Source organism: Pinus tabuliformis, chromosome Q (genome assembly GCF_031772625.1).
Source record: "Pinus tabuliformis cultivar Carrire ecotype Pingquan chromosome Q, CPIR1, whole genome shotgun sequence".
Taxonomy (NCBI): Eukaryota; Viridiplantae; Streptophyta; class Pinopsida; order Pinales; family Pinaceae; genus Pinus; species Pinus tabuliformis.
In genome coordinates this window covers 766025784-766049493 of record NC_142296.1, presented here as the reverse complement: position 1 = coordinate 766049493, position 23710 = coordinate 766025784, and the positions used below count along the sequence as shown (strand labels likewise).

The 23710-nt window shown below is 37.8% G+C and overlaps 1 protein-coding gene across 3 annotated transcripts in view; it reads left to right on the top strand.

The window, feature by feature from the left end:
- The window catches only part of LOC149221744 (uncharacterized), a 241659-nt gene that overhangs the window by 112682 nt on the left and 105267 nt on the right, over positions 1 to 23710 (top strand). For 2 of the 3 annotated variants that reach the window (XR_016249384.1, XM_089385219.1), the window contains exon 2: positions 4279 to 4441. Coding sequence is in view for 2 of the 3 variants with exons in the window: in XM_089385219.1 (XP_089241345.1) it covers positions 4279 to 4441 (163 nt within the window). In the remaining variant the exon portion in view is untranslated. The remainder of the gene's footprint in view (positions 1 to 4278; positions 4442 to 23710) is intronic. The other variant, XM_089385220.1, reaches the window with a different exon arrangement.

Sequence of the window (23710 nt, the reverse complement as noted above, 5' to 3'; positions counted from 1 at the left end):
ACCAAAAGAATTTTGCATGCATGCATCAAGAAATTAATTAGTGAATTTCAACATCCAAAGGAGGAAAACGTTGAAGCTTTGTGCAAACTGATAATCACTATTGGTCATATGATTGACCATTCAAAGGCCAAGGAACATATTGATGCTTACTTCGATAGGATGACAAAAATGTCCAATATCCAATGGCTTCCCTTTGCTGAGGTTCATGTTGAAGGATTTGATTGATCTGGGGAAGAATGGATGGCAATAAAGGAGGAAAGTTGAGGGCCAAAAGAAAATAGAGGAAGTGCTTTAGGGTGTTCTGCAAGAACATTCTTCTCAAAGGACTCTTAGTTCACAACTCACCGAGGTTCAACTTAGGAAAAAGGTTGAAATGGCAATAAAGAATATTACAATGTGAGAGATTTGAAGGAAGCAACCTTTTGTGTAGATGACCTTAAAGCACCATTGTCCCATTCAACTGTGATTTTACTTTGGATATTAGATTCTTTTATCAAGAAAGATGTTGAAGTTAATCTTCTGGGGAATCTACTTACACATTTTTGCAAGTTTGAGCCTTTCTTGCTAAATCAAGATTGCGTTATAGAGGTGTGGCTAGAAGGAGGTCTTTGACAAAACTCCGTATATGGCAGGTAGGTCGGGAAACAGAATAGATGGATCGAATAAGAAAGACAAAAGTGATAAGGCCAGGACAACCCTTAAAATATTTTCTTGCACATACTCCTCAGGATGTCTTAGCAACTCTGGGGTTATGACACCAACTTGATTGATATTGATGATGGAGATCTGGCACGCTTGGCTCCAAAAGCCGTAGCAGGGCCATTGTCTAAGGGTAATTATAATCTACGAGTGAAAAGCTCGTTCCTCATCTAAAAGTAGCTATCATTCAGTCTCAAATGAAGAGGGTTCTATAAATGTTGGTAAGGAATATGAACCCCAAATGATTGTTAAACAATGTAATAGTGATGAAATTGTTGGAACAAGTAAAAGGGAGATTGAAATGCATGTCTAAAAGCAGAACTTGCTTCAATAGTGGCACATATTTGTACTCTTGACCTAAAATTGAATTATAAACTAGTGAATGGAAGCAATGATTATTGCATGGTGACATCTCCAACCAACATGTTGGTTATTGGGCTACAAGAATTGAAGAAGGGTGTTGGTGTTCTCGCTATGGCATCTGTAAGGATCGAAGAGAGTTTTTCATTCTAGAGAGTTGAAGGAAATATTGTACCACACCCAAACATGCAATTCATTGAGGGCAAGCAATGTTGGGAAGGGGGGGACTGAAATGCCCCCCTATGGATTAATTTCCCAAGGGAGGACGAAATAGCTTATCCAACCCCATAGTCTTTAGTCTTTGATAAAGAGGGGAACCCATTATCCAATGTTTGGGGCAACATTGGGTAAATTGGGGATAGCTGGGGCAGAAAAAACTGAAATTGGGGGCTACACTTGCAACCCCTCACATTAGATTAAGGAAGAGAAACCCCATGAGGAATCTATAAATAAAGGAGAGATGTAATCATTTTATCATCATTGATTTAGATTGGAATACCTCTGTTTTCTTTGAGCTGCAGCTCTAAGAGTTTTAAGACCCCTTTCTCTTGATTAGTTTTGGTGGAGGTGATCCCACCCTAGCTAATCCATTTCTCTCTACTGATTTTGGTCGTAAAACATTCCACTCTAGTCAGCCATCTCTCCATCAATTATCTGTTATCAACCAGTTAGGGAAATCTGTTGTCTATTGATTTGGCACATTAAGAAGATTTTTGGTCATCCTGAAGGATTCGACGACTCTCCAACCAAAGTCTGAGGCTCATTTGAGGACCATGAAGGTATAGTAAGGCGTAGTGAAATCTGAGGCTCATTTGAGGACAACGAAGGCATAGAGGGCCGCAACCACAGGGAAGAAAGGAATTGGCAATGGACTCTCTTGGAAGCAAGTGGTAACAACTGCATTCTGGTTTTTGAGGTTGAAGGACCGAGTCAAGTATAAGCTCGTAGCAGGGAGTTAGTTAATGCTCACAAGCCACATCAAGTAGTGGTGGCTTCCAGCGCAGACACATTCAAACAGAAGGCAACACAGGCCACAGGAAGCCAAGCTACAGTAGCTGAGAGAAATTGTAAGACTGATAGTTGTGCCAATTAATTAGTGCATGTAGATACCATGAAGGGGAATACTACTGTCTGTAACAGCTCTAGGGATTATTTGTTGGAGATTGCAAACTATTGTGTATTGTTGGAATTACTCAATCAACTATTTGATTGTTTATTATAATGCATTTGATATTGTTATGTTGAGTTGAATAAAAAAGGTACTATGATATTGCTTACTGTTATGAATGAATGTGCTCCGCTGTCATGATATATAACTATTTATGATTTGTTGAAAACTCTAGTTGAAAATAATAACCCTAAGGGCAAAATTTACCTTAGGACACTACAAGGGAAGCCTCCCTTGTGGTCAAACACCACTAAATAGCAAGAGAAAGGTTGCTGAGGTGACAATGGCAACTGATTCTCTTGTTACCCTAAGGTCTGTTTCCGCCCAGTGGGGCTTTGCACTAGGCTTGCTAGATTTTTCGGCAACAGGGAAATGGCCATTTGAGCTGGTATATGGGATGGATGTTAAATTTCCCATTTACCTAAATATTTTGATGTATCAATTATTATAGCGTTTCACATCAAATTAAGAAGTCGTTCAAGCAAGGGTGAATCAGTTGGTTGAATTTGAAGAAAACTAGTGAAAGACATTTGATCATTTGGTTGAGAGTCGAGAGAAAGTCAATGGGATATTCAATTAAAGGGCTTCTCTGAGATTTTTGTAGAAAGGTGACTTGGTTCTTATTTGGGATAAAAAGAAGGAAAAATCAGGAAAGTATGGCAAGTTTGATAGCTTATATCTTGTTTAGGGTGTGAATGTTTTTTACCTTTTAAAGGGTTTAAACATTATTTCTGAAGTTAAGAGCTATCTTTTATCTATCAAGGTATACTACAATAGCTAGGCGTCATTTGAAAGGATTGTTCCTTTTTATTGCAACCTTAATAAAAAAGGGTAGAATGTTGTTCCACAAGAAATGGACTGTTTGGACTCTAACCACAGTGGTATCGAGGCTAGTTGGGTGTGATTATTAGGGCACTTAACGTGCTTATAATTTTTTGGTCACTGAAGTTTGTGTTTTCAATGATATTCTCTTGTTCAAGCATTACATGGTATCAAAGTGAAGTTGATCCCAGTGAAGTGTTGGAGAATAAGGCCTGCTTGTGATTGAAGAGTTATTATCGTTGCAGTGCAATGAAGCACATGGTATCAATAGCTGAAGTTTGGTATTTTTAAACATTTATAATAATCTCTCTCTCTCTCTCTCTCTCTCTCTCTCTCTCTCTCACAGAACATATATAACCCACAATTTTTAAATTTGGGACCCCTATTGCACCTACATCCAATCCACACTCACTCCCACATCCTCACACCAGCTATCTTACGTATAAGCTGTTTGGAGTTGCATTTTTATATAAATAAATCAGTGTTTAGACTGATTGGATATTGGGATGATGCTGATGAAATTCTTTCAAATTGAAAGACAGGAAATTAACAATTTTCTGTAAAAATGTTCCAAGAAAGAGGGTGCTTTCTTTCTATTCAGTTTATTTACAATAAGAAACCTGATAGTTTTTCCTTACATTGCTTTGTTCTACAATCAACATTATTTCTAACATCTGTTGATAATATTCTTGATATTTGTCTGCTGAATTCAATGCTCTTTCAAATTTTGAGTTTGGAGTTGCATTTTTATATAAATAAATCAGTGTTTAGACTGATTGGATATTTGGGATGATGCTGATGGAATTCTTTCAAATTGAAAGAGAGGAAGGTAACAATATTCTGTAATTCAAAATATAGTTTGAAATGTTCCAAGAAAGAGGGTGTCCTCTTTCTATTCAGTTTATTTACAATAAGAAACCTGATAGTTTTTCCTTACATTGCTTCGTTCTACAATCAACATTATTTCTAACAACTGTTGATAACATTATTGATATTTGTCTGCTGAATTCAATGCTCTTTCAAATTTTGAGTTCTGCAGAAAAGTTGTAGTGTGATAGAATGTGAGATGAGAAACATGCCGATTAAATGGAAAAATATTGTGAATTAATTGTATAGTTTCCATAGTGTTTTTATACCTCTTTCCATTGGGAACAAGTTGTCATAAAATTTGTTGTTGTCTTGTGCTAGTATCCTAGTTGTAACGTTTCCGAATGCTATGATTATTGCAGGGTGACAATTACTACTCTGCAAATATAGATTCTATACCATTGAAAAGTGGATTGGAAAGTCCTCTACTCAGACTAGGGAAAAGAGGAGAAGATGTTACTTTCCACATCTTTGTGACAGCAATTAATCACAGACCTGCGATGTATGTAATAGTGGCTAAGAGAGGTAATTTAAGAGTAATTTTTCAAATACTGTAAACCGTCCGTTGCTTTTAAAAGTATAAACCATATTGGTTGATTGTCAGTGCATATGGTAATCTACCACAATAGTATATGAAGTAGCATATAGCACCAAACCAACGTGTAATCAAAACTCCAACTACAATATTATAAAATATGCAGCATCCATGCGGAAATGAAACATTCAGGGGATACAGCATAGCTGAAGTAACAAATTATTTTCAAAAGGGAGCTTGCCAATATACACAAACTGAGCCAATGTTTAAAATGGTCAGAAACCTTGAGTCACCTTCAATTAAGTGTTGTTTGTGTGGGATCCTCCACAAGTTGATAAACTTTAAAAGCCCATACTGATAAGATCCAGACTCCAGACCCCTGCATATTGATGTCAATTTTTTTATAATACTATACTGAGTCTCTACACTACATGAAGCAGTTTCTAGAACTGATCTAAAGTGGACTTACTGTAGTGTATGTTTTTGTGAAGTAGATTTTTGCTCATTTCCAGGTCTTCGATGACTTATCCTATTTGATACCTATTACCACTCAAACCAGCAGGGGACCTAAAAGGGGTTTCTAAGAGGGCAATTGCTAGGTTAAAGGCAACAGTGGAGGCTTAGCCTACTGTCACCATAGCTAAGTCTCCCTGCTCTTTACGGATTTTCACCGATGGGAGGAGTCCTGGTAGTGTAGGGATCACTTGTAAATTATATGTCAATGGATAGGTGGAAAGTGACCCTGGAAACCCTTTCCCAAGGATGGAGTGAAGAATGGAACTTGCTTGCTCTTTAAGCAAGGGACTTGGTCCTCCAGGGGTAAGGGGTGAGGATTGGAGGGTTGAGGGAGAAGGAATATGCTTATAGATGAGGTTCTCAATCCATATAATCCTTGGGAAACTTGGATTCCGAAATGGTTCTTGACAAATAATCTTTATTGAGAAGTGGGACCACACGGGGCCAAGTGGACCCAGTCCAAGTTCGGGGATGGAATGTAGCAACCAATGATGTTTCTATCCTGGACAAGGTGAAAGGAAAGGACCAAACAAGAATATTTACTTCAAAAGGTTGAGTTGATCCTGTTGAGGTCTAGCCTTGGGGATACCTAGGCAAAATTCGATCTTAGAGCTAGGGCTTGGGATTTCCGGAGATTGCACTATTAGAATTGCCTAGAATTTGGAGGAGAGGGAGGGGACCCACCAATGCAGTAGCTTATAGGAGATCGAAATTTTTCCTTGGGTCAATTCCCGGGAAATTGATGCCCAAGGTCACCTAATGGGGCTAGACCGAGGGAAAAAGGGGAAAAGGGTAAAAATAGGGTTAAAATGATCACCCTTTTTGAGGGATCAGTGCCTTATTCACTTGGGGATATGGAGTCAAGGATGAGGCTGAGTAAGAACTTGGTTTCTTGATCAAGGAGGCCTGAAAAGTTAGCTTCATCCAATGTTGAGAGAAAGAAAAGAAAAGTGACCACCAAGAATTTATACTTCAAAGAAAATGATGTAAGCTTATCGAGACAAATAATCTCTAGGATATTTCATTCATATAACATTGGCCCATACATTAAATTAGCTAAAACATGCTTAATTCCATATTTCAATTATGCAGCAACTAGCCCTAATTTTAGTGGTATGCAGCAACAAGAATAACAATGTCAAAGTGTACTTACAACGTTATAGAATATATCCAACCAACATTTCGTTTGCAAGGAAAAGTTCCAAGACAAGAAAAATAGCCCAAATCCATACGTCAAAATTCATCCATCCCCAAAAAATATCCTCCAAGGCAAAAATGTGAAGTTCTCTATAATTAGAGAGATCCCAAGTCAAGTGATGATCGAAATGAATGCATATAACATCAATATATAGCCTCCTAAGGAGTTCGAATTAGCCTGTGAGCCTACGTTAGCCCCTAATGATAGAATAATGTGCAAATAAAACCCCTATTGGTGACAAGCCCACCAAACTAGCTCACAAGTGTGAAAATAAGCCTCACAAGGGGCCAAGTAATAATATTTACATGTCGTGGGGCCCTCCAAAGGCCTAATAATGCTCTGAAGTGCCATACCGAGGAATAGATTCCTCAGAATATGATGGACAAGGGGCTGGCCCCTTGTTCTCCAAGTAGTAGACCTATGGTGCTCCCAATGGGTCTCAGGGCACATAAATGACCCCATGGGTCTCCACATGAATCAAAGATGCCTGTAGATCCTCTGCAAGGGTCCAAATGGTGGAATGAAGGCTGCCATGACATTGTACAAGTCCTGGGACACCTGCTAAGAGTGTGGGGCTCCTATGGGGGCTTGCTGGGCATAATGTACCAAACATATCACCATCATCCCAAAAGTGGATCGCTAGTAGTCTCTGAGCATCGATGAAGATCCGTGGAGTGTTGTCTGCTGCTGTGGAGGCTAATGACTCAATATGCATAACCTATATGTGCCAATGTAGACCTCTGGGGGTTAGGATCCCGTATAGGGAGACCAAACCCAAATGGAAACCACCTATAATCCTGCATAAGATCCAATGCGTCCCCTAGGCTTCCAGTACAACTAGTCATTAAAATAATCGGGTAAAAGAGTTTACAAATCATGGATAACAAAGTGGGCACTTCATAATGGCATGCCCTTCCGTAGTGGGCTTTGGCATGTGCCAGTGTCTCCAAGCTCCAAAGGGGGTTAACCAAGCACCTTATTAGGTGGTTTTAGCCCTTAAAGGGGATAATATGTCCAAGGTACATCCCTCTAATGGGGGTGGCAAGTGATAAATAAGTGGAATGGAATAGGGAATGAGAGGGGCAACCCTGGGCCACATATTGGGGCATAGGGGTAGTTGGATAAGGGGAAGCCCACACCTAGGTATGTAATGTGTAGGATGGAGCAATCATGCTACACGAGATGCCCTGACCTTGATTTTTCCACCCTTCTTTATATTCCTTTTGCCTTTTATGAATTTTCTTTCATTAACTGGTCAGGGTTGAAAGGACAAGAGCATGATGTGTAAGATATAACAATGATTACCCCCTTTTAGGTAGGGTGGTTCATTTCCCTCCAGGGGTTGGGACAATCATGAGTTTCTGAATCATAAAGGAGGCTCATGTAGGGCCTATGGAACCAAGGTGATGACCATGGATTGGGGTAGAGCTCATGTATTGGATTTTGCCCACGTGCTAATTATTTTTGCCCCGACCATCTTTTGCATTTTGTGGTACAATTTCTTGTTAAATGTGGCCAATTATGTTTTTTTCTTTTTCTTTTAAGTTTTAGCTGCTTCAACCTCTGAGGCATCATTCTAGGCCTGACCCAAGGTGGGGGCAAGGGGATATAGAGGCTGGCCCTATGTGGACCCAGGTGGAAGAAATGATGAATGGGGGTATAATGCGTGGAAAGGGAGTAATATATGGGGATAAAGGAGTAGGACCACACGCCCAAAGTCAGGTTTTCCCAAGTAGTACCACCATAGAACCAAATGGTTGATAAAGGGGATCCCACTAGACTAAGATCCAAGGGTAACATCCAAAAGAGATCAAGGGGACAACAACACAAACTAAGCCCACCCTTTCTGCCAAATACCCTGATCAATCCATACCTAGAAGTATCCATGAGAAGTAAACCCAATGCTCAATTACCAAATGACAGGACATACTTTAGATTCGGGAGGCCTACCTTCAAACATATGATCAATACAAGTGGGTGAGGGACCACATGGCTGGCTCAGGTGGCAGAGAAATGGCACAACGAGCTAGTAGGAGGTTGCAAGGGGTTGTTGGTTGCTGACTGAGGTCCATCATGGAGAAAAATTTCTCCTGGGGATATCACCCACGAAGTTGTCGGTAACAATGCTCTTTTTCAAGATGGACCCAATATTCTCATGAACAATGAAATCCAATTCCTTGTTGTATGATATTATGCCTTGGTATTCAATTATGTAAGTTGGAGTGCAACTATTATTCAAATCATTCTTATTCTTTGTTTTTGTGAAATCTATGGTATGGATATCTATTGCTTTTCTATACTTGCAATGATTGAATTACTCTAATAAATACTGAAATATAATGCTAATTAAGTTGCTATTTGAATAGCATGTTAGGTGATTAGTTATGTGATTACACTAACATACCTAAAACAACATGGTTATGTTCCTACTCTACATAACATTTAGTAAATGTCAATAGGCTTCCCATATCTATAGCACTTTTAGTATTGATTCATTTTATACCTTTTACAACAAAATCTCATACTTACGAGATAAAGTCCAAATGTAGTGCAAGACCCACTATTCTTAGGAGGGGGCCATTCATGGAAAATTTTAGGGGTGAATGTTCGCCCTTTGGCGAAATTAAGGGGTTTTAAATTTTTAGTGGGCGAATATTTTGTATCATAGTACATTTTTACAAATCCCCTCAAATAGCCCACCTTATTTTAAGGGAGAGGGTAAAAAAGGTAAAGTTAGCCCTTGAAATTAGGAGTTACAACCTTCCATTCACCCTAATTTTCAAGAATAGGTTTTATTTAGGTGAATTTTATGGGCCAAATACCATATTTATAAAAGAGTTATGGTAAATTAATAAAAATATAAATAAACGAGAGGTATGGTAAATAAATAAAACATTTTTTATATTTACTCCATAAGTCACTTTATATACATGCAACAGTGTAAACAAATAAAAATATAAATAAAGTGGAGGTATGGTAAATAAATAAAACCTCTTTTTATACTTACTTAAAAGGTATGGTAAAAAAATAAAAATATAAATAAACTAGACATATGGTAAATAAATAAAACCTCTTTTTATATTTAGTCCATAACCCTCTTTCTATTTATGAAGGCTCAAAAAAGAGGTTTTATTTAAGTGAATCCTATGGGCCAAATACCATATTTGTAAAAGAGGTATGGTAAATTAATAAAAATATAAATAAACGAGAGGTATGGTAAACAAATAAAACATTTTTTTATATTTACTCCATAAGTCACCTTATATTTACGAACACTCAAAAAATGCATTATATTTAGGTGAAACCTATGGGCAAAATACTATGGGCCAAATACCATGGGCTAGATTATTATTAATACCATGCAAAAAAACATTATTAACCCTAATATTAGTATTAATAAAAATAAAAATGGCACATTGTATTGACCCATGGTATTCACCTGGAATGTAGCCTATTTAAATGGAGGAGTTAAACCAGATCCATCTTTACTCTGGATCTACTAATTCCCAAGAGGTATCAAATATCGTGATATGCAAACTAACATAGATTGAAAAAATATTTGATCCCTCTCGGGGCTTGGTGGATCAAGAGTAAAAATGGATGTTGTAAATTAATGTATGTTAAACATTTTAATTTGGTTAAAATAAAAAATAAAATAAAAATCAATTATTAATTTTATTAATTTTTATAAATTACTAATAGTAATTTTTAAGCTCCAGGTTTATGATAACCCATGGTATTGACCCATGGTAATACCATGGTATTCATGTGAGAATAGACTATTTAAAGGGGAAATTCTATCATCTTAGATCCATCTTAATTCTGGGTCTACCAAGTGCTTAGACGGATAAATAGATTTCATCCCCCTAAGAGTGGTAGATGTGGAGTTAAGATGGATATAGGTTGGTTTTTATGATAATGAAGATATTAAATAGACTTAGGAAATTATATTGTAAAAACATCTTAAAGTGAATGGTTAAAGCTACATTTAGTCACTTCACAAAATTTAGTAAAAAATACGAATATCTCCATTAATATTGGTTTTTAACTTTTTTTCTGATTTAACAAAAAAAATTCAAAACAATGAAACTTTATCACTCTTTCTAGATTTCTCACCATTTTTCAAACATTTTCAATATGATATCTTCATGAAAAAGTTTAGGTACTGATGTTGGATTAGTTGTTTGAAAAATAAGTTGGTTTGTACAACCTTTCATCTTCTATGTTATTCTTAGTTTGTCCTAATGATTTGTAGGGGTTGGAGCCACTGCACCATATTTTCCTAAAAGGTGGAGATTGTTCACCAAAAAGGAAATTAATCTATATGTTACAACGCTGTTAAAAAATGCGAGACCTATGAGGGTAGTGAATTATGCTAATAAGCAATTTAGATTGGGAGACATGTAATTAAATTTTATTATCTAATTGAAGATTTTCAATTAAAATAATAATAAATCTACATTTATATATTCATATATTGATTGGAAGGATTCTCACAATGGTCACTTTTTTCAATTAGATCCCCTTCAAGCCCTTGGGATACCTAATACTTTGTTATATAATATAGTTGGGGCTTGCTACTTGTTGGCGTGTTGGGGTAAACAAACTTGATGTGTTTTTTTTTTCTTCTCGCAGTTGGAGTCTATGGAATAAGAAAGAAATTTGATAACTTGAAAAAAGGGGTAGCTTGACAAAAGTTGTAGAGAAAAGATTAATCTCTCCTACCTTGACAAAACTCGTTGTCAATATCAACACCTACAAGAACTTTGTTGTGGAATATTATCAAAACTAATAGAAGGATATGAAAGAGTTTATTGTAAGAACCTTGACAAACACGGTCACTGAAACTTGGAACATTGTTTGTAGGAAGAGAAAATTATGTTTCTTTTTCCAAACATGTATGTTAGTATATTACAATTTAATGAATATGCTTTCTTATTATCATATATGGTTTCATACTTTAACAAAACATTCGCCAAGACTTCACAGTGTTTTATTATTCAGTAAAAGATTTGCTAAGATCTTACAAGATTTTATAATTCAGTAAAAGATTCTCCATCACTGTACAAGATAATATAATCTGGTGAGAGATTCGCCAAGAAAATTATATATACATATTATATTATTGATAAAATCGCCTCCCATTTTTCCTATGTATCATGGGGATTAGCCCATTTATTATACATATAAATTTAGGGTGGTTCTCAAAATTTTCCCTGGGGCCATTGTTACTTCACCAACCCTCCTCTCACATCTGGCCAGTGCTCCTCTGGCTCAATGGGGGTTCTTCTTGGTAGATCTTAGGGATCAAATGGCCTTGTCAAGCCAAGTCAAGAGTCTCCGTATTGTTGAGAAATCTGTTAGGGCAACATTAGGACAACTTATTCTTGATTTCTCTACCTGCGATATTATATTTTTCTTCTATTGATTATGTTAGTGTTATTATCATCAAATAAATGCCAAAACATGAAGATCATAACCATACAAAATGAACACAAGATGTAGGCTCCAAGCTAGGGCAAAATTCCTCTCCTAAGGGAAAACCCAAAAGAACTCTTCTTATAGAATCAATATCAAAGGAGATTTCTAAGACCAAGACAAGGCACTGCTTTCATCAAAGACCAAGTCAACCAACATTTTACTTCTGCAAGTCAAACATCTTCAAGAGGATAGTAAGACAAAAACTTAAAGGATTGAACTTCTCTTCTTTCCGAAATTTTCGGGCATGAGGAAACCCTAACAGCCTCAGAAATTTTCTCACCTGTGACCTGATCATCAACTAGTCTTTTTTCTCGCTGGGCTCTTCTTCAAAACCTTCTTTAATTGTGAACCAAAACATGTATGTGTATACTATCTTTCTTCACAAGGCTCGTTTAGCCTTTCTTAAACCCTTCTTATGTCTTTTATTATCACAGATTAGAAGATAATGTGTGTGCTTCCATCGAAATACCAAATGAGATCGAAGTATCATTCATTAAAGCCTTCCAAGAGGCTCTCTCTAGGACGACTTAAACCATGTTGGCCGACTTGGTCTTTGGGAGCATTTAGACACTTAAGAAACACAAATATAATTTTTCTCTTTTGGCACAAATGCCCAAATTGGGCTTTTTACAATATGACATGGAGTATGACTTATTATAAAAACCTAGAAGCACTCAATGGATGCTTTGACCTAGAGGCAAATGACTTTGAGCATGAAACCCATGCTTAATAAAATATTTTCTTTTACAATTTTTCTTTCTTTTTTTGATACATAATAAATATATAGATCAAATGACAATTATGAAGACCGAAACTAGTTACATTTTCCAACACTCCCTCTTAACTAGGGACGTATTCATAATTGTCTGATGGTACAAGGACAATACTCACTTTGAAAAGTTCTCATAAGAAGAGTATCAATATACACAATGCAAGGGATACCACCACTGCCAAGGTATCCAACACATCAAAGATCCAAGTGTCACAAGTACGACACTATTGTCATACACTCATGCAAAGTTCTAAGACACTAATAGGGACTAAAGTGTTATCCAGGCATCTGCCACTATAGGTACCATTGAGCTTTAGCCCTAACACCAACCCTCAGGGATCTAGGTATCATCTCCAAGTTCGGAGCTCCACAAGACCAATGATACTTGCTGACCACATTTTGTCTACAGTTCAATGAAGCAGAATTCAAAGACTCGAAGAAACTTTTTCACGGTTCAAAGTCATCAGCTAGCAACATTGTATCATTGTAAACCCAATTTGAGCAAGTTGTAATGTCAATGATGCTAGTATGACCGTTTAATTATATAACAACAACTAGGTAAGCCTTTGATTTTGGCGACAAATTTCATCCTAGGAGGTTTTTTAACCTCATTGCATTATCTGTGTTTCTAAACATGGATAATCGACAGAGTTTTTCCTCCATCTTAAACCCCAAAGGTAGGGTGGAATTTATTGACAAAGTCTTAAGTGAGTCTTAGTGTTATATCGAGCCTTTGTAAAAGTGGTTTGGGAATAATTTAAGCTATTTGGTTAAATTATTTTATTACAAATCACTTGGTATACTAGGTCATATTGTGTCGCAGAATTGGATAAGTCATTAAGGGTATATGTGTAAAGGTGTATTCCCCCTTTGAGGGTTGAACTTGTAATATTTGATGTAAAAATATTTTAGTGCATGGTCCCCCATACTTAGACACCATGGCTAAAATATTTGAGGGTAGAAAAAATAATTAATTCCCTCTAGTGTAAATTAATTCATTTTTCTAGCAAAAATAAAATTAAATCCTAAGCTAGAAAATTAATTAATTTAGAGTCAAAATTAATTCTTCTCCAAGTGGAAAATTCGTGGGTCAAAGGAAAATTAATTTTTGGAGGTCCCCCACCAAGGCAAAAATGGATATTTTAAGAAAAATTAAGCCCTTGGACCTTGGTGGTTGAGTCAAAGTCAAAATTTTGAGGAAATTAATCCAAAATATTAATTTTTGGATTAATTAAAAATAGTTTTGAAGAAAATTTCGAATTTTCTTCAAAATAAAAATATTTGACGATGAAGATTAAAAAATGATCAAATATGGCACAAATGAATAAGATAATATTGATGATCTCGTTTCGATGGTGATAAAATCTATTTGTTAAGGATTCGAGAACGGAGCGAACGAATGCAAGGCGAACAACGAGGGTTTCAGATAGTTTCAGGGTTGATCTTCATGGAGGGCCGCAGAGGAGGGAGCTCCACTCCCTCCTATAAGGAGGTCGTAGCAAGCAATGGCAAGAAACCTCTAGAGAATGCCAGAGGCACTGCTGAGGAAGGGAAAAGGAATATGGAAGAAGAGACAGAAGGAACCAAAACTAAGGAAAATAACAACACTAAAGACAAGGAGGAAGAAGACAAAAAACAGAGATCTAAAGACAAAAAACAAAAGGGACCCTGCAAACCCAAAGCTGAGATCACACCCAGAGTAGTCTTAAATGATCCTGCTCTGCAGGCGCATAGAGATCACATGCAGACTTATGCTATCGTCTGTAAATTCATGGGAGTATGGTCCACTGAAAAAGCTTTACATACATGGATCAAGTACCACTGGGAACCTAAAGGGAGCATTGACCTACATTTTGGGTCAAAGGGTTTCTTCACGGTGGTGTTTACAAATATTGAAGACAAAGACAGAGTGTTTGAAGGAGGGCCCTACTTTTATGCAGCAGTTGGCCTCTATATGTAGCCATGCATGATGAATTTTGTCCCAGAACGGGAAACTTTCACTTCGGTACTGGTCTGGGTAAGGCTCTACTCTCTACCTCTTGGTTTCTGGCAAACTGAATCGCTCGCTGCCATAGGCAATAAATTAGGGCATTTTGTCAAAGCTTCTGAAGCTACAAGAAGGGGAAAATATACTTCCTTTGCAAAGATTTGTGTGGAAATGGACCTATCAGGAGCTCTTATGGATGAGGTAATCTTGGAAGTTTTTTATGAAAAATGGGTGCAAACAATAGATTATGAGCATATTCCGTTCAAATGCCGCAGATGTCATGAACATGGGCACCTATTCAGAGACTGCCCGCTTGGTAAAGTAGTAAACAAGAGCAAAGCTAACACAATGAAGGATACTGATAGCTTTCACAAAGTGGTTAATAGAGGAAAAGGCGGCAAGAGAGGGCCAAAGCTACATGAAAATGACGGGCAACAGGTCAGTCAAAACAAGTTCCAAGTTCTTAAAGAAGAAGAAGAGACCACAAAAGAAGATCAAGTAATGGGAGGAAGTCATGAGGAAAAAGAGGTAGAAGAAAACTGTGAACAAACGAAGGATATTGATTTTCAGAAAGCGACCATGATAAGTGATACAAAACTGGAGATGGATCAGGAAATGACCTAGAGTGAAAGGGAACAGGAGGATCACGAGCTACAAGAGATTCTTGATAAAGAACACCTAGATCTAGAAGGGTTCTTGATTCAGGGAACCATGGGAGGGGTATATTTGTTGCCTCAAGAAGAGCTCAACAGAATATAGCCACTGTTCTTATGGAAAACTCAGGCCAAAGGTGTGGAGAAGGGGAAAAACATTGACAAGCAGGACAACAGAGGTGTGAAAACGATAAAAACAACTCCTGGATTAGTTACCAAAAACCCAGGAAAGAAAAGAGGTAGGAAAAAGCAGAATGAACTCTTGATGGAGTGTGGAAAGCTAATGATAGATTCAAGTAAGATGAAAGACCTAGCCAGCTACTCCTTTACATTTCTTTAATTATGAAGTTCACATCTTGGAATATTAGGGGTCTAGGAAGTAAAAGAAAGCAAAGATTGCTTAGTAATAGAATGAGACAAGCAATGTTGGATATAATCTTCATCCAAGAAAAGAAATGTTCCATTCAAAAATTAAGACAAATTCATAGAAAATGGCTCAGTAGATTTGAGTTTTTAGAAGTCAAAGCAGAGAATACAGCGGGGAGCATTCTCACTCTTTGGAATCCCCTGAAAATTGGCATAATAGATGCAGAGGCATCAAGGAATTATTTATCAATGGTTATTCAACCTGTAGGAGAAAGGGATACCTATCTAGTCACGAATGTGTATGGCCCTCAAAGAATAAATGATAAAATCAGGTTTCTAGATTCTCTTGTGGATCTTAGGGACAGATTCCTTGGATCATGGGAGGTGACTTCAACATGATCAAATCGATTTCGGAGAAAAAAGGGGGAACCAGAGCTCTTAGTGAAGACTCTTTAGAGTTTCAAACCTTTATAGATAATATGAAACTAGTTGATACGGATATGAATAAGGGCCTCTTCACCTAGAACAATAAAAGAGGAGGAGAGTCTCATGTAGCCTCCAAGTTAGACAGATTTATTATCTCAGAGGATCTTATGCTAACAGATAAGGAAGTAATAGCGAGAGTTCTTCCCTTTGGAGGCTCAGATCACTGGTTGGCTCAATTGGAGATCAAGGGCATTGGTATTCCCAGGAATAGACCTTTCAGATTTGAAAACATCTGGCTGTCCCACCCAGAATTCATAAGCAATATTGAAAAATGGTGGTCAGAAGATTTGCAGATTCAGGGACAAGAATGTTCTTACTTCATAAAAGACTAAAGCACATCAAGCTCCGGCTCAAAGATTGGAACAAGAAGGATTTTGGTAATATTTTTGAGGAAAAAAAATTTGTTGAAAACAAAATTCAGGTTCTGAACCAAGCTCTGATCACGGAAGGATTTGATAAAGTCAAAAGTGATCAAGTTGACAAGCATCATCAAGAATGGGAAAATCTATGTAAACAAGAAGAAATATTTTGGCGACAAAAGTCTAGAGTACAATGGTTAAAAGAAGGAGAGCGTAACACAAAATTTTTTCACAGATCCACCATTGCCAATAGAGCTCACAACAGAATCTCTTCGATAAAGAATGAGGAGGGGGAGCTTCAGATCTCCCATGAAGCCATAGAAGCTGTGTTAGTTCAGCACTTCCAAGGTATAACTCAGGAGAACAATTTAGACAAAGAGCATTTCATTAGGGAGGTAACTAGTAATATATCAAAGTTGGTATCCAGAGAGGATAATTTCAACCTTAACAGGCCAGTAACGGAAGAGGAGGTCAGTGAAGTCCTCAAAGATATGCAGAATGGCAAAGCACCAGGCCCGGATGGTTTCAATGTGGATTTTTTTAAAGCTTGCTGGAATATTGTTAAACAAGATATTTTTCATGTTGTGGAGGATTCCAGGCTGAACAGAATCATTCTGAGAGAACTTAATACCTCCTTCATCTCCCTGATCCCTAAACAGAACAACGCTCAAACGCCGGAGAAGTATCGACCCATAGCCTTATGCAATGTGGTCTACAAGATAATATCCAAAGTAGTGGCTAACAGACTCAAACCTCTACTTCCTGTTCTAGTTTCAGGGGAACAATCCGGTTATGTGGAAGGTAGACAAATTCTTGACAACATCATTCAAGCTCAAGAGGTGGTTCACTCTTTATCTAGCAAGAGGTAGGCGGGTATGATCATGCAATTGGATATTGCCAAAGCTTATGATCAGGTGAACTGGCTCTATATCAAAAGAATTCTTATTGCTTTTGGATTTGATCATAACAGGGTCACATGGGTAATGGCACTGGTGACTTCCTCCAGCTTTTCAATATTAGTAAATGGCTCTCCCTCTGAGATTTTTAACCCATCAAGAGGCTTCAGACAAGGAGACCCACTCTCTCCCCTTCTTTTCATCCTCATGTTGGAAGGACTGGGTCGGTCTATCAAGCATGCTAAAGTAACGAGAAAGATCAAGGGCCTGCAACTAACTGATAATGGTCAGGCACTGACTCACCAACAATTTGTAGATGATACCATGTTACAGGGAATCCCTACAGTCAAAGAAGCTTCAACCTACAAAAAAATCCTGAATCTCTTTGCCTTGGCTTTAGGTATGGAAGTTAATCTCTCCAAATCAAAAATCTTTTTCTTCAATACCAATATTGCTATTCAGAAAAATATCTCCAGAATTCTAGGCTTTCAAAGGGATTTCCTTCCCTCAAAATATTTGGGAGTTCCTCTAACTGCTAAACCGATGCTCAAGAGCATTTGGGAACCATTGATCAATAAGTTGTAGGATAAAGTCAGAAAATGGACCAACAGATCTTTAAATCTTGCTGGCAGGTTGGTACTTACAAAAGCAGTTCTGCAAGTAATCCCTATATTTATGCTATCAACCCTCCCAGCTCCAAAAGGAGTCTTACAACAATTCAGAAATATTCAAAGAAACTTTCTTTGGGGTAAGGAGGAGACAAGGAAAAAATGGGCCTTAGTGTCTTGGGAAAAAAATTGTAGACCCAAGAACCATGGAGGGCTAGGCTTGGATGATCAGGAAATTCGTAGCAACATTTTAGGGGCCAAACTTTGGTGGCGTTAGGTTCAAAATTCAAAGGCCCAATGGGAAAATATCTGGAAAGAAAAATATGCTAGCTCCTGGCAAACTAGTGATCTCATAAGAATGTCACGAAATATAAAGGGCTTATACATCTGGAACAAAGCCTGGGAGAATAGAAGCCTAGTACAAGAAAATAGTTTTTGGGAAATCAAAGAAGGAGATCTAGCTCTTTTCTGGGAAGACAAGTGGCAACAAGAACCAATTCTGTTAAAAGATGACTTCTTTGACCTTAAGCATGAGACAGATACCCAAGGATTAATTAAGGTAAAGGACTTCTGGGATCATACTCATCATACAGAAAAGTGGAGAATCTGGAGAAACATTGATTGCAGAAATAACAATCCCCTGAAAACAAAAGCAGAGGCACTCATGAAAATGGTGGAACAAAGGAAGATCTTAGTATCAGGGGGGCAAGACCAACTAAGATGGGGCAATAATAAAGAGGGCACCTTTAATCTTAAGGAAGCAAAAGGTATTCTCCTTGCGTTGGACCCCCAGGTTCTGGACAAAACCTGGTAGAACCTATGGAGGTACCAAGGGTGGATGAAAATCAAACTCTTTATGTGGTTGGTGCATCACAAGAAAATCTTGACTTGGGATAATATCAGGAAGAGGGGTGTTCTGGGGCCTTCAAGATGCCAGCTCTGTGAAGCTCAAGAGGAAACACTGGAGCATATACTCAATAGTTGCATTTTCACCTCCTGGTTATGGGATATATTTGCCACTATCTTTCAACAAACCAACAGGGACAGAGGGAGCATCATTAATACCCTCAATAATTGGAGAAGAAATTTTTCGGATTATGATTTTCTCAGCTCAGCCTGGGCCCTAACACCAAACTTCATCATATGGAACGTTTGGAAAGAGAGGAACAAAAGAATATTTAAGGATGAAAAGAATCCTCCATAATGCCTGTTTGAGCTGATCCTGAAACAGCTGAAGGAGATAGTGGCAACCACTGTTCGTAACTACCCTAAAAATCCTCCCTCAGAAACAAATTTAAAAATTCTCAGGTGGCTGGGTATGTAGGGACTCACTCTTCAAGGCCTAGACAGGAAGGCTATCTCAATGGACACGGAGAAGGATTTCTTGCATCCTCCCTCGGAAGGATATTTGAAATACAACATTGATGGGGCTTCAAAAGGAAACCCGGGAACTGTTGGGTATGGAGGAGTCTTAAGGGATGAAGAGGGAAGCATTATCTTTGTCTTCCATTGCCACTTAGGAAGAGCCACCAACAACATGGCTGAACTAATGGCTTTGGAGCAATGCTTAGAATTGCTGAGTCAAGACAACTGCTTGATTGTGATAATAGAAGCGGACTCTGAGCTAATCATCAACTCAGTGAAAATAATTAGTAGTGGAATAGCACCGGAGAAAGTCTCCAAACATTGAAAACTAATCCGAGTTTTCCAAAGAATTCGGGGTCATCTCCAAGGCCTTCGCAGTGTTAGTTTCAACCATGTTCGCAGAAAAGCCAATAAACTGGCGGATCTTCTTGCCAACCAAGGTGTCAGCTGTACAAAAGATAGGGTTTCGATTGAGTGGCAGGAACTGCGCTAGAGCAGACTGAGAGCTCTTTGTTTCAAGCAAGCGGAAGAAGATAGGGTCGTGTTTAGAAACAAAGCCACGGAGGCAAGCTCGAAATGATTTATCCTCTGTATGCGTCAAAAGTATCTGGCAAACTGTTTTTGGGTGGGGGGCAGACCACTGTTGGCCGCTGAAAACCCCGGGGTTAGTGAAACGGATATCACAGTTCATCGGGTAGTCAATCAGTGGGGAGACTCTCATCTTTACTTGGTTCCAGGTTTAGGCAAAGAAAAAACAAATGCGAGGGATGATTCCAGTCTTTCCCGCAACCGGATTATTCAGAATTTTGGGTTTCGGGAAGTAATTCCGCTTCCTTGGCCATTTACGGCTGATCGCACTGCTCTCAAGTGGAAAATGGTTTTTGCGATTTTGTTATGATTCCATTTTGCTTACAACAGGTCGCAGGGAGGTGGATTTGAATACCGCCCTCGATCGCACACTATCGTCCTGTTATCTTGTTCGGTGCGAAATCAATCTCATCCGTAGGATTTCGCAGCGCGGATCAATGGTCAAGATTGATCGTGCTGCTCGGTGGGGTGGGACTGTTAAACACCGATCGTCTTTGCTGGGCGATCTCCTCCTCGATTGTCGGATTGTGTGCGGAGATGGACGGCTCAGATTAAAGGGGCTTTTCGAGGAGCTGGGGTGTGGAAGATTCCGCGGGTTTCCCTTTTTCTTCTAAACTCAGGGTACAAACTTGGTGTGTATTCCTTGGGTTCGGAGGTTTTCTTTGTAAGGCCAGAAGTTTCACCGCAGGTGGCTAATATTTTCTTGTTTCCTGGTTCCTCGGCGTCGGGTGGACGTTTGTATATATTGTAAACTAATTTTTGCCTTAATGAAATAGAAGGATCGACATTTGCTTTAGCAAAAAAAAATTGATCAAATATTTATCAGTGGCCGAGATTATTTTGATGGGAATCAAGCCAACTAGCCGTTATTTTCTACTTGGAGGGATTTCTCGATAAATAGAAGCCATTTTGCTTCTCAAGTCATGATGAAAATTTTGATTTGGGCTATGAGTGGATGATGTAAATTTGTAACACTGGTATTGAGCCATTGCTCTGTTGGGAATGTTTGATATCATAATAAAAAGACTTTGGGGTTCAGTTCATGGTGTTCTTTTTCCATTGATCTGTGGTACGTGCTAGTTATGTGCTTTCCTATATTGTGCTAAAATTATTTATGAGCTTGTTATTTCATTTGTTGGTGATAAGAACATTCTATTGGTAAAATTTGGTTTTATCTTAGGTGATCTGATTCACCATATGATCTAACAAGTCTGCTTGAGAAAATATATAGAGATTTGCAGGTACACTAGCCCTTGGGCTCCAAGTTCACAGACTTTGGGGAAGAGCCGACCTTGTTTGGGCTCTAGGAATTTTTATATGGTGTTCTTACTTCGCTAAAGGGTGTGGCCAATATTCTAACTTTCGAAAAATACATTGATCCATCGCCATTATTCAGAATTTATTTTCCAAAAATATTTCATTTACAAACATTGTATATTTGTAAATATTGTGTAAATATTTTGTAGAATAATTTTGTTTGTAAATTATTTCTAACCCTTGTTTTGCAACAATTGGGGTTTTGGGATTTATTTTAAATTTTGTATATATTGGGGTTTTGGGAAAAATTATTTCATTTGTGCAGGTGAGCTTTGCAGTGGTAAAAATTTCATAAAAATGGCATCAAGTTAACTACTAAGTAACCTAGCACATTGATAAGTCATGTGCATCAATTTGGTAAATCATTGATTGGCATGAATTCATAAATGTTGATGACTGTCATACTGTTCTGGAAAGCATTATAAGGTCTGATATATAACAGTGGCATAAGCATTTGTCTCTTGGTCTCTTGCATCCTTGGTTAAATTTTTGGTATTGGCAAAGTATATACGGTTTGGAGGGAGATCTTTCATACCTTTAGAGATCCACCCTACAATATGGAGTAAAAAAGCAAAAATAAATGATTTTCAGCCTTAATGAAATAGATTCTTGAACCTTTTTCACAGTCGTTGGTCTATGCTAGCCTCATTCCTTCCTAGCCTAATGGTCTAACAAGCGCAATACCTGCCAGCAAGCAACTAACAGGCTAACCGGTCAGGTAGTAGTATCGCTCCCATCATCCTTCTCATCTAGTGGCGGTATTGGAACCTCATCAGTGTAAGGACATATATCCTGATCCCAGATAAACTGAATCAAATGGCATTCTGACTAAAGAAAGTTTAAGAGGGTTGCCTTCTAGGCTTCCCTTGGCTGCCTTCTTCATCTCATTTTCACCCTTGCATACATTTACACTCATAGGTATTTTCTCACTGTCTGCATTTCATCTTAAGTGCTCTCGTTTAAATCAAGAGAAAGAGATAAATTGTGGACTGTTTTGGCATAGGTTAACTCTCTGCTGTTATAACTTGCTTACTGCTGTCATACAAACTCTTTCTTCCTCATTTGGTGCCATTTAAAAGTAAATTGCATAAAATTTCGTGATTTTCTTAATGCTTTATTGTGGAAAAGATTGTTAGCATTGGTAACATTGGATTTTGGTTTAGCTGTTACACTACTTCATAACAAGAGATCTAACACTTCATTTTTCTTGTGCGTTTCATAATAATAAATTTGCACTATATAACTCACTCATAAAAGCACCTAAACCTAAGATCTAATATCATCTTGAGTGATTAGTATTGTTTAATTGGTCATTGGATTTGGGCATATTGGTATCTCTTGTTCTCTCACAATAGCATTGGAGATCTAATTGTTCTACACTAATTTGGCATTGTGATAAAATTTATCATAAATTGAAGAAGTGCTAATTGTGTTTAAAGAATATCTAAATTGTCTATCACCTAAGCAAGTGTTCATTGGCATCCTTGTCATTATTGTCTTTAAGAACCTTGGCTAATTGTTCTCAGTAATATCATGGATAAATGCTCTAATCTCATTTGTTTGCCATCATTGTCATTATTGTTTCATGGTTAAATTGGATATCTATTGTGGATGATACTTTATCTTTGACATATTGGCGAATTGTTATTTAGAGCATCTATCTTGTTTTCATTTAGTGCTTGAGAAATTATCTCTTGGTTATATCGAATACATCTTTTTGGGCACCTATTGAAATTGAGCACTCTGTCTTGTGATTGAGATTCTCCTTTTCATCAATTAAGTACTCCTTGTCATATTCAAAGATTAATTGTAACCATGTACTTAAAATCATAAGCAATCTTTGTTGAAAAAAATGTAACTAAATTCGGTCTTCATGATGACATGATCTTTGTAAACGATGTAATAAAAGGAAATTATTTTTGTATGCCTTGCTACATGGGTTTCATGGGCAACAAGTGTCACTAGGTGAAAGACTTCTTCTTGATGTCTTTAGGATTTATTTATATGGCAAAGAGTCATGTCATATGTATAGAAACTCTTTATGAGTTAATGTAAATATATACAAGTCCTCAAAGTTGTGAAACAACCCTCCAAGACCAAGATCAATGCCTCAAAAGCAAGCCTACCGAAATCTGCAAGCAAAACATCAAAGGATTCCTAATGTCGGCTCCTAAATTGAATTAAATGTATAAATGGAAGTCATGTCGGCTTGGCATATAGACATGTTGGTTCATAAGTTCAAGTCGGCTCAAATTAAGAGCACTCACTACTATAAATACCCACGAAGGGTCAGCGCAAATGACAAAAGGAAAAATTTCGGATGCCACTGAAATTTCGCATGTAAAAGCAGAGCTGCAATAGGGTATTGACTGCACCTCATTTTGGGTTTTAGGTGCAGTCATAATCTTAGATACATGGAGCAGGAATGGCCCCGTGAAAGGACGCAACAATAGTTTGAGTTCTGGACATTCTCGGCATATCTATGTATTGCAATCTCGGCATTACAATGATAAATTGATCTCGCATGATAGAGAAGTAGTCATGGCATACGTAGATCGCGGTGGTACTCCTGTAGAAGACTAGACATTGAACATCGGTGATAGATCTACTCTCTCGGCTCAATGAAGATTATGTTAAATGCTGTCTCAATCTCCTATCTATCTATAT